Below are 11,861 nucleotides of genomic sequence, written 5' to 3'. Positions count from 1 at the left end.
ACTCTTTTAATTAAAGAGTGAAGCGGCATTACTCATATGTGAAATAAAAAAACAGAAGAACATAGGGGAAAGGAAAGGAAAATAAAGTAAGAAAAATCAGAGAGGGAGGCAAGCCATCGGAAACTCTTTTTGTGTTTTCTTTTTAATTTTTAATGTTTATTTTTGAGAGAGAGCGTGTGCAGAGGTGGGGAGACACAGAATCTGAGTAGGCTCCAGGCTCTGAGCTGCCAGCACAGAGCCCTATGCGGGGCTCGAACCCATGAACCCCAAGATCATGAACTGAGCCAAAGTCAGACGCTTAACTGATTGAGCCACCCAGGCGCCCCCGGAGGCTCTTAACTATAGAGAACAAACAGAGGGTTGCTAGAGGGAAAATGGGTGTGGGGATGGGGTAAGTGGATGATGAGCTTTCTGGAGGGCATTTGTGGGGATTAGCACTAGGTGTTACATGTAACCAGTGAATCACTGAATTCTACTCCCGAAACCAAGACTACACTAATTATTAACTAACTTGGACTTAAAATTTTACAATATGTTATAAAAAAGAAAAAAGGGTACCTTTTACCTTTGTCAGCTATGATATTTGAGAATCTAGAATTAAATAGGATTTCCTGTACAAAGTTCAACTGCTGACATTAGTTTCTAATAAATGTGACGTCTCTATGTTTAACACAGACTGAACAAAGCAAGTGTTTACCTTTCAATGCCCTTGTCAAATGACCAGATTGCTCCTATGTGGCCCCACTCACATAGGAGGAATTTAAGGATCATGCACTAATTTCCCATTCAACAACGTATTTAGTCATTCTCTCTCCCAAGAAATATAATTATGACTTAGAACATCCATCCATACCCTGACCTTGAATACCACATCGCTGCCTAGGTGTCCATTTGGGACTGTTTTTCTGAGGTGTACAACTGAGGACCGAGATTGTAATGGAACCGACCGGAAATCCCCGTGCCTCCTCCCATGTGTAGGAGATTGTCAGATGGGGGATGGTAGCAAACTCTGCGGGACAGGATACAGCTGCTTGGTGGCTGAGCGATTACAGGTGGGAGAAGGTTCCTTTCCACCATCTTCTCTGCAGGCTCATGGGAGGGTGATTGTTAAGGGAGCCTAATTTAATCAACACGAGCCAATAAGGCTTCACCCACTTATCTCCTGAAAAACAAGCATTTATTTGCTGCGTACCATTTCCAAGCAATTAGCCAATGTTCACGTTGACATGTGTAGACTTTACAGAATATATATTATTTATGCAAGTAAAAACTTTGCACAATTAACCAATTGGTGTTTACTTCTGTTCCTCCCCTTTGACACAAAAACTTCCTGAAAAGTCTGTCTGCCTTCAGTTGGAGCTGTAGTTCATCCAGTTTCTTGGTCGTTTGCCATTTCTCTGTGTGGAAGCACTGAGTTTGTTTCAAACTCCTTCTTCTGTCGGTGCATGTTTGGATATTTCCAAACGCATCTTTACCTAGCGTCCACACGTGAATATCTTTGGGCAGATGTACTTTAGAAATAAACAGAGAGTAAGGGATGGGATGATAGAACCGTGAGTATCAGGCATTTTCACAGGGACTCCAGGTGCTCAGCCTTGTTTCCACCCTTCATGCCCGACTGGCCACTTCCTCTGGCCCTTTCAGGCTCCGATAGCTCCCCAGTGCTCCTTGGTGCTGACGGAGGAGAGAAATCCTCCAAATATGCAGTAACAAACCTAAAACTCTCCAATAACATCATCATAGACAGCCAGCCTTATAGCTCAGTATTCTCCAGGTCAAGTTGAATGCCATATGTCATGAACACAGCCAGATAGATGGCCCCTCCACATGTCCAGGTCACACATAATGTCCTACAAGGGGCCGTGAGTGAATGTTTGTGGCTGAGTGTGTATGTGTGCAGGTGTGTGCATTAAAGCCTGCACTCAGATCCCTGGACTGCTTCCCAAGACCTCTGTCCCTTCTTGTTCTTCCTCTTGGAAGCTCGGGCTCTGCCTGTGAGACAAGGGACTTTGCCGATGTTGGTTGCCCTCTGAGGTGGGATGTCCCTGGCTAAGTTGTTGAGCCGGTAGATGTTTTGTTCAGGATGATCCTTTTCCATCTCCTCTCTGTATTTGGACTGGTGAATTAGGACTGCCTGGGCGGGAAGAACAAATTCTGTTTTCCTGAGGTTGAATTCAGACTTGGGATGGTGGCTTTCTTGGAAGACTCTCCACTGGTCTAACGTGATTGGTTGCACTGGTGTCTCTTCCACGTGGTCCTCCACCTCTGGAACTTTGATGCTGAGGTCTGTGTGAGCCACCCCCCACCCCCCTTGGGCCACAGCCATGTCTGCATGGTCACCCTGGAGTGATGTGGTCTCCCCACTGCCTGGTTCACTCCCATGGTCTCTTTCCAATTCACTCGTCTGGGTGTCAAAGAAGACATAGGCATGTTGGCTCAGGGCAGAAGTCACATCACTGGTGTCATCCATTTTGTACCACTGGCCATTCCCAGCTTTGATGTAACAGAAGTGATGTCCGCTGTGACATTTCCTCCCCGGATGCACCGGCGCGGCATAGAGCAGGTAAATTATCAATCCCGCCTTCTGCTCAGACACGCACTGTCGCAGGTCAAGGCGCACAGGATATTGCACTTCCTTAGCCAGTTTGCTGCCTGTGGAATCTGAGAATTATTTCAATACCAGCATTAGGTCCTTGGGGCAAGTGTACAAAGTTAACGTCTTGGAAGCAGGTACCTTGTCTAGGCAAGTACTACAATGATAGGCATTTTCACCATCCAACTTTTCAGGCTTCACCAACTGGAGCAAGGCTTGGCTCACACTCTGAGCTGCCCTGCCATCCAGGTAAGGGTCAAAAGTGCTGGAAACGCCAGGGCAGTGGAGACACTGGATTTGAGACCTCCAGTACCCTCCAAAGATTTGCCAGATGAGGGTGAGGTCCTCAGACAGAGGGGCTCCTGAAGTCTTGTCCTCACGCAAGCGCGCTTGCTGCATTGGATCCAGAGTGAATATCAGAAACTCATGGGTATCTTCCTGCTTGTGTGTGTGTGGAAGGCAGCCAGCAGTTCTGGCGGGGCCGGATCACATCTCCAGGGCGGCAGAGGGCCCGGGTCACGTGAGCCTGCAGAGCACACAGCACGCAGAATGGCTGCCTCCCACAGCTTCGGGAGTGCTCCTGGGACAGCATGTAGCCGGCGAGGGGTGGTGTGTACGTCAGACCCTGCAGGGCCGCATTCGCATAGCACGTGTTCCCCAGGTTCTGCAGTCCAGCCCCAACCACAGAAGGTCTCCTCCAACTCACAGGTTTCTCTGTGGGGGGCAGACCTATTGACATGGGAGCCCAACCGTTAGGCAGGTTGCAGAGTGTCTGCGATGATGGTGATGGCTTCTGAGGTAGAGTGGGTCCCCTGTGCACTTCAGCACCACCTATATTTGAGCAGCAAGATTTGAGTTTGGGAAAGACGTTGAACTGAAACTCTTCTTGGCGGTAGGACAAAACAGCCCTCATGTCTCCAGAAAGAGCTTTCATAGGATCTCCCATGTGGAGCCTCACTTGCAGAGCGATGCTTCTCTCAGGAGACCTGTCTCAGAATGATAGCTGTGGCCCTCTCCCCAGCCCCTTTATTGCTCGCCCCACCCACGCGACTAGGAACACGTCATCCAATCAGCCACAGGCTCGAGGTGGGATTAAGGGTTTTAGGGTGTGGTCACTCTTCTGCAGAGAGACCACTCAGCCCAGCCTGTCTCCTTCCCCTGCCTCCCTCAATGGATAGACACACATTTCAGCACTTTCTCCACCTCCCCCATTTCCATTGCTCCCTTTCTGGACAGACTGACTTGAGAGTTTCCAACTTCCCCGTGGAAGTCCTTTTTGAGTGTCCACTTTGCTTTCAGAGTAATATCAAGTGAGTCAAGCACTGATGGATATTATTGTTCCTAGGATGTGGAAGATCATTTTGCAAATTGAGCTCGGGTGTCATGTAGGAGGACTTCTTCCCCACCAGCCAGAATGTGTGTGGCACCAGCAAATTATTTGGGGATGATTGCTGTCCATCACTGTGCTTCTAAACTTCCTGAACTCTCTCCATATGGTCCGTATATACAACTATCATGAAGGTTTTTATCAACATATTTGTCTATCAAGGTGTGGCCTAGAAATGCTAACAAGAGACATCCTGTGGCTGGTTTCATGCTTTGTAAAATCTTTTTTTTTTTTTTTAGCTCCCTTCCCAATATGAGTACATATCCTATACCCATCGTTTATTTGCCAAATTTTAACTGGTACTACTGGGACATTACACTGCAAGGTAGTTTTAGGTTCACTTGTTTCAGGACACGTTTGTTGTGGATTTGTGACATTGATACACAGTTTGAGGTTGGAATTTGGAAATGCAGGGAACAGTGCGCCCTCATTTAAGCTGTGGCTGTAATGTGTCAGTATCTCTCACTCAACCAGGTGTCGGAACGGCAGGGTCCACCGAAATTGTGTTTTTCCCCCTCTATTGTTTGTTTGTTTTTATTTTTTTACTGTTTGTTTATTGAGAGAGAGAGCGAGCCCACGTGGGCAAGCCGAGGAGGGGCAGAGAAGAAAGAGAGAGAATCCCAAGCAAGCTCCATGCTGTTAGTGCAGAGCCCAACGTGGGGTTCAAACTGATAAACGGTGAAAACATGACCTAAGCTGAAATCAAAAGAGTTGGATGCTTAATTGACTGAGCCCTCCAGGCTCCCCTTGTTTGTTTGCTTTTTGACTTCAAGTTTTTATTTAAATTCTAGTTACTTAACAGGTAGGGTGAGATTGGTCTCAGGATTAGAATTTAGTGATTCATCACTTACATACAACAGCCAGTGCTCATCACAAGCGCCCTCCATAATTTCCATCACCCATCTGGCCCACCGCCCCCCCCCCCCCCGCCCACCTGCCCTCCATCAGTTAAGTTTGTTCCCTGTAGTTAAGAGCCTCTTAAGGTTTGCTTCTCTCTGTGTGTCTCTATCTCTCTGTCTCTCTGTCTCTCTTTCTCTCTCATCCCTTCCCCTTTGTTCTTCTGTTTGGTGTATTAAATTCGATATATTTTTGAGTGGACAAGAGAATTCTTTCACACATGTTACGATGATCAGGTCCTTTTAGAAAACGAGTAATGCTGGTACACCATGTAATTTGCAATGACCAAAAAAAAAAAAAATCATATCTGGAAGTCATAACACTTGGGAAGAGGAGCTACAGCTTAAGAAGAGAAGACACCAAAGTCTGTTTCTCCTCTTTGGTAAATAGAGGCCAAGAAATATAGGAGCACTTTGCCTGGCCCTTGTCACTGACTTGGCCTCAGAGGGAATGTGGCCTGAATAGCATCTTGATTTTGACTTCTCATCTCCAGACTGTGAGAGAATAACGTTCTCTCCTTTGAAGCCACCAAGTTTTTGGTAATTGCTTATACAACCTCTGGAGATCAATAAGATGTCTTAAGTGGAATACCCTTCATGATATTTCATTTTTGTAATTGAAAGAGTTCAAATTGACTAAATGGATTTTGGATCTTGAAGACTTAATCAAAAGAAATTAGTTTTACTTTTTATTTTATCTAAATTGAGCAGAATCTTAGGGAAAATGCCCACAGAGCAGTGCACATTAGCCATAAAGGAAATAGCTTCAGAAATATCCACAAATATAAGTCAGCCTGTAGAAATATTGGTATCCAACCTTCTCTTCCTGAATTGACATCGGCATCACACACACACACACACACACACACACACACACACACAGACACTTAAGTGAACTAAACCTCATGTTCCCAGATGGCGGAACAGCATGGAAGTTCTCGGCTTCTCTCATCCCTGAAATGCAGCTAGGTCAGCACCAAACCATTTTGGGCACATAGGTAATTGATCTGAGGATTAACACAATAATCTGCACAACTTGAGCCACAGAACTTGGCGGGTACCTGGTGTGAGAGGTGAACTGGGGGAGAGAGAAGCCACGGAGGGTAGGGAGCTGTTTTTGTGGAGAGAGGACAGAGAAGGGGCGGGGGATGGGGGGAATGTAGAGGGAAAGCACTCCACCCAAAAGTAGCTAGAGAGAAAGAGTAGAAACACTCACCAGTGACTGAACAAGAAAAGGAGAAAGGAGAGGGTTTTAATACCATTACGACTCTATAAACAGGGGCGTGCAGAGTCTGAGGTTTCAGAGGTCAGTGCCTGGCCATGCTCTGGTGGGGAGGAGGGGCGAATCCCCAGCAACAGGCAGTTGGCTCCAAGGAGTCTGTGGGCCACAAGGGGAGAAGTAGTTCCCCTGCTTGGAGGGCATGTGGTAGAGGCCATATGGCTTCCCCACAGGCAAAGATCCCAGTGAGCCCCGGAGAACAGCCACGTTTGCTGGTATTAGAACAAAAATGCCAGAGTTCAGTAAAACCTGGTGCGGGCTGTGTGTCGTGAATTGCCACAATCTCTGAACCTCTGCTGCAGCGCAATCACACGAATGTTCTCTGGGGCAAGGTGGCACCTGACCATTGCTCAGCAAGACCCTGCCCCAGAGAGTCAGAGTGGGTCCAAGCTGCAGGGGCCTCAGGAGTTAAGGGTTTGGAAACACAGCCTCATCTGAGGTAAAACTCAGGAGGGAGGTCCTGCCTGGCAGGCTGACAGCTTGGACACGGGCAGTACAGAAGCAGGGAGTGGACGGAAGCTGGAGACAGAGAAGGGGTGTTTGATTGAGGGTCGGTGAGAGCGTAGAGTTCCTGTGCCAGAAACTAGGAGGCTGGGTGAAGCCATTTACACCTCTCCTGTGCATGTGCATACATGCGCACACGCACCACACGGGTCCGCAGCAGTAAGCTAAGCAGCGCCTCCTACTGGAGAACGGAGCAGTTACACCGAGCCCCGCCCAACTGCACCGACCAAGCCCTGGAGGACCACCAGAAGTCACTCCCGCTGCTTAGTGTACGGACTATCGAGTGCTTCATAGTTTGAGTCCTAGGGGACACGTGAGGTAACTTCATTCGGGTTTCATTCTGTTTTACTGGTCCGTCTATTTGTGGGGTTTTTTTCCTGCTTTTGTTTAAATTGCTATTTTTCCCCCTTTTCTTTTTCTTGGATAAAGCAAGAGAAAAGCTTCTTTTCATTTTTCTTTAAATTTTTCTTGAAATTCTTTTTACTATGCTTTTTTTATTTATGGTAATTTTTTCTCTTTCTTCATTTTATTTTATTCTATTTTATATCCTTTTTGTAGTTTTTAAACTTTTTCTTACTTTTTTTTTTCTTTCCCTTTTATCTCTATTTTGTCAAGCTTCTTTCAGCAACCAGACCAAACACACCTAGGGTCTAGATTCCTTTATTTGATTTTTTGTGTTGTTTTTAATTTTTAACTTTTCCATTTTATTAATTCTTTTTCTTCCTGCAAAATGACAAACGAAGGAATTCACCCCAAAAGAAAGAGGAAGAAATGACAGCCAGAGGCTTAATCAATACAGACATAAGCAAAATGTCTGAACTAGAATATAGAACCACGATAATAAGAATACTAGCTGGGCTGAAAAAAAGCATAGAATCCTTTTCTGCAGGGGTAAAAGAAGTAAAAGCTAGTAAGGACGATATTAAAAATGCTATAACCGTGGGGCACCTGGGTTGCTCAGTCGGCAGGTCATGATCCCACAGTTCATGAGTTGGAGCCCCGCGTTGGGCTCTGTGCTGACAGCTCACAGCCTGGAACGTGCTTTGGATTCTGTATGTCCCTCTCTCTCTACCCCCCCCCCCCCCATCCCCACTCATGCTCTGTCTCTCTGTGTCTCTCAATAATAAATAAACTGTTAAAAAAAATTTTTTTACAAGAGTAACACCCAAATCATAGGAGTCCCCGATGATGAAGAGAAAGAATAAGGGGTAGTAGGTTTTTGTGAGCAAATTATAGCAGAAAACATTCCTAATCTGGGGAAAGACATATCAAAATCCAAGAAGCACAGAGAACTCCCATTAGATTCAACAAAAACCGACCATGACCAAGGTGTATCATAGTCAACTTCACATAATATACAGACAAGGAAAGAGTGATGAAAGCAGCAAGGGGAAAAAAGTCCTTAACTGTGGGGAATAAGCTTAGGAATTCCCTGAGCTTACACCAATGGGTTAACAAGGCATAAAGAAATAGAAAGCCACAGGATGAACGCCTCCGAGATTAGGTAAACAAGATTAGGTAAACAGGGCAAAGGCCCCCAGTATAGGACAAAGGTGTAGGAATAGGAAATCTCAAGATGAAAACATCCAAGATTAGGTAAATAAGGTTAGGTATTCAGGGCGGAAGCGCCCCCTGATCTAGTACAATAGCAGAAAGCTGCTTTCACATGAAGGAAGGAAGGAAGGAAGGAAGGAAGGAAGGAGGGAAGGAAAGGAAGGACAAAAAGAGGAAAACAGGACTTTAGACCACAGAAGGGCAAAATTGCCCAGAGCTGAGCTAATTAGCAAAAGAAAGACGCCTTGTTGACCCTGAAGTAGCATACTCTGTCTTTCTTATCCCCTAGGCCAGTTTAGGTAAACAGAGGTGGTGCCTCACGTCTGCTGTAAACAACCTTCTGGTCAGTGCCAGGATTTTGTTTCGTATTGACCCAAACCCCTAACAGCACATATCTTCAAAATCCCCTTCCCCTCACACCCATGAGTTAATGTTCACGATTTCATTGTCCCTTTGTGCACATCCATCATGCTTGTAAGCCTCTGATCCTGACAACAATGGAGCAAGGACCCTTACTTGGGGCTCTTGTCTCCTCCCGAACATTAGCCTCTCTCTCATTGTAATCCTGCATCCGCTCTCTTTCTGGACAAGAGAGAACTCCAGACCCAGAGTCTATGACACTTAACCTCTATGGGAAGACAGATCAGGTTCTCAACAGACCTATCCACAGAAACTTGGCAGGCCAGAAAGGGGTGGCAGGACATATCCAACGTGCTGAATCAGAAAAATATGGAGCCAAGAATCCTTTGTCCAGCAAGGCTGTCATCCAAAATAGAAGGGAGATAGAATTTCCCAGACAAACAAAAAATAAAAGAGTTCATGACCACTAAACCAGCCCTGTAAGGAATTTTAAGGGGAACTCTCTGAGGGGAGAAAGGATGAAACAAAACAAAATAGACCAAAAGCAACAAAGACTTGAAAGGACCAGAGAACATCACCAGAAACTCCAAACTCTACAGGCAACACAATGGCAATAGATTCATATCTTTCAGTAGTCACTCTAAATGTCAATGAACTAAACGCTCCAATTAAAAGAAACAGGGTATCAGAATGGATAAGAAAACAAGATCCATCTATACGCTGCTTACAAGAGATCCATTTTATTTTTTTTTCAATTTCTTTAATGTTTATTTATTTTTGCCAGAGAGAGAGAGAGAGAGAGAGACAGAGCATGAGCGGGGGAGGGGCAGAGAGAGCGAGGGAGACACAGAATCCAAAGCAGGCTCCAAGCTCTGAGCTGTCAGCACAGAGCCCGACGCAGAGCTCGAACTCACAGACCGCGAGATCATGATCTGAGCCGAAGTCGGACGCTCAACTGACTGAGTCACCCAGGTGCCCCACAAGAGATCCATTTTAGACCCAAAGCCACCTTCAGATGGAAAGTAAGGGAATGGAGAACCATCTATCATGCTAATGGTCGCCAAAGGAACCCAGAGTAGCCGTACTTATATCAGACAAACTAGATTTTAAAATAAAGACTGTAACAAGACATGAAGAAGGGCATTATATCACAGTCAAGGTGCCTATCCACCAAGAAGATCTCACAATTGCAAACATTTATGCCGCCAGTTTGGGAGCACCCAAATATATAAATCAAATAATCACAAGCATAATGAAACTCACTGATAATAAGGCCATAATAGTAGGGGACTTCAACACCCCACTTACAACAATGGACAGATCATCTAAGCATAAAATCAACAAGGAAACAATATCTTTGAATGACACATGGGACCAGATGTACTTAACAGATATATTCAGAACATTTCGTCCTAAAGCAGCAGAATATACGTTCTTCTCCAGTGCACATGGAACATTCTCCAGAAGACATCACATACTGGGACACAAATCAGCCCTCAACAAGTACAAAGAGATCGAGATCATACGGTGTGTATTTTCAGACCACAATGATATGAAACTTGAAATCAACCACAAGAAAACATTTGGAAAGGCCACAAATACTCGGAGATTAATGAACATCCTACTGAAGAATGAATGGGTTAACCAAGAAATTAAAGAGGAAATTAAAAAGTACATGGAAGCCAGGGTGTCTGGGTGGCTCAGTCGGTTACGTGACCGTCAAAGGTCCGTGAGTTTGAGCCCTGTGTCGGGCTTGGTGCTGATAGCTCAGAGCCTGGACCCTGCTTGGGATTCTGTCTCCCCCTCTGTCTCTGCCCCTCTCCCACTCGCACTCTCTCTCAAAAATAAACAAACAGTTTTAAAAAGTACATGGAAGCCAATGAAAATTATAACACGACAGCCCAAAACCTCTGGGATGCAGCAAAGGCAGTCATAAGAGGTAAGTATACAGCAATCCAGGCCTTCCTAAAGAAGGAAGAAAGGTCTCAGCTACACAATCTAATCTGCCACCTTAAAGAGCTGGAAAAAGAACAGCAAACAAAGCCCCAAACCAGCAGAAGTTGGGAAAGAATACAGATTAGAGCAGAAATCAATGATATCGAGGAAAAAAAAAAACAACGAAAACAAAACCCAGTAGAACGGATCAATGAAACCAGGAGCTGGTTTTTTGAAAGAATTAACAAGTTGACAAACCCGTAGCCAGATTGATCAAAAAGAATAAGGACCCAGATAAATAAAATCTCGAGTGAAAGAGGAGAGATCACAACCAACACTGCAGAAATACAAACACAAGTAAGAGAATATCATGAGCAGTTATATGCCAGTAAATTGGGCAATCCAGAAGAAGTGGACAAATTCCTAGGAATATCTAAGTGACCAACACTGAAACAGAAAGAAATAGAAAGTTTGAACAGACCCATAACCAGTAATGAAATTGAATTAGTAATCAAAAATCTCCCAAAAATCGAGTCCAGGGCCAGATGGCTTTCCAGGGGAATTCTACCAAACATTTAAAGAAGAGTTAACCCGGGGCGCCTGGGTGGCGCAGTCGGTTAAGCGTCCGACTTCAGCCAGGTCACGATCTCGCGGTCCGCGAGTTCGAGCCCCGCGTCAGGCTCTGGGTTGATGGCTCGGAGCCTGGAGCCTGTTTCCGATTCTGTGTCTCCCTCTCTCTCTGCCCCTCCCCCGTTCATGCTCTGTCTCTCTCTGTCCCAAAAATAAATAAAAAACGTTGAAAAAAAAATTAAAAAAAAATAAAGAAGAGTTAACCCTTATTCTTTTGAAGCTGTTCCAACAAATAGAAATGGAAGGAAAACTTCCAATCTCATTCTACAACACCAGCATTACCTTGTTTCCAAAACCAGACAAAGACCCCACTAAAAAGGAGAACTACAGTCCAATATCCACGATGGACATGGATGCAAAAGTTCTCAACAAGATACTAGCCAACCGGATCCAACAGGCATTCAAAGAATTATTCACCAGGATCAAGTGGGATTTATACCTGGGATGCAGGGCTCGTTCAATGTCCACAAATCAATCAATGTGATACATCACATTAATAAAAGAAATAATAAGAACCACATGATCCTCTCAATAGATGCAGAGAAAACATTTGACAAAGTACAGCATCCTTTCTTGACCAAAAAAAAAAAAAAAAAAAACCCTCAAGAAAGTAGGGATAGAAGGATCATACCTCAAGATCATAAAAGCCATATACGAAAGGCCCACCGCTAATATTACCCTCATGGGAGAAAAACTGACAGCTTTCCCCCTAAGGTCAGGAAG

At 45.0% G+C, this 11,861-nt stretch overlaps 1 protein-coding gene across 1 annotated transcript; it reads right to left on the bottom strand.

Annotated features, from left to right (window-relative positions):
* Positions 1 to 1,894: 1,894 nt before the first annotated feature.
* Positions 1,895 to 3,506, bottom strand: LOC125917159 (ubiquitin carboxyl-terminal hydrolase 17-like protein 6). Its single transcript, XM_049623426.1, is given in 3 exon segments — positions 1,895 to 3,046; positions 3,049 to 3,074; positions 3,077 to 3,506. Coding segments are annotated over 3 exon segments (1,593 nt in total). The 3' UTR covers positions 1,895 to 1,909.
* Between the last annotated feature and the right edge of the window lie 8,355 nt (positions 3,507 to 11,861).

This window comes from Panthera uncia, unplaced genomic scaffold (genome assembly GCF_023721935.1).
Source record: "Panthera uncia isolate 11264 unplaced genomic scaffold, Puncia_PCG_1.0 HiC_scaffold_1544, whole genome shotgun sequence".
Taxonomy (NCBI): domain Eukaryota; kingdom Metazoa; phylum Chordata; class Mammalia; order Carnivora; family Felidae; genus Panthera; species Panthera uncia.
This window is presented reverse-complemented; position numbering and strand designations above follow the sequence as displayed.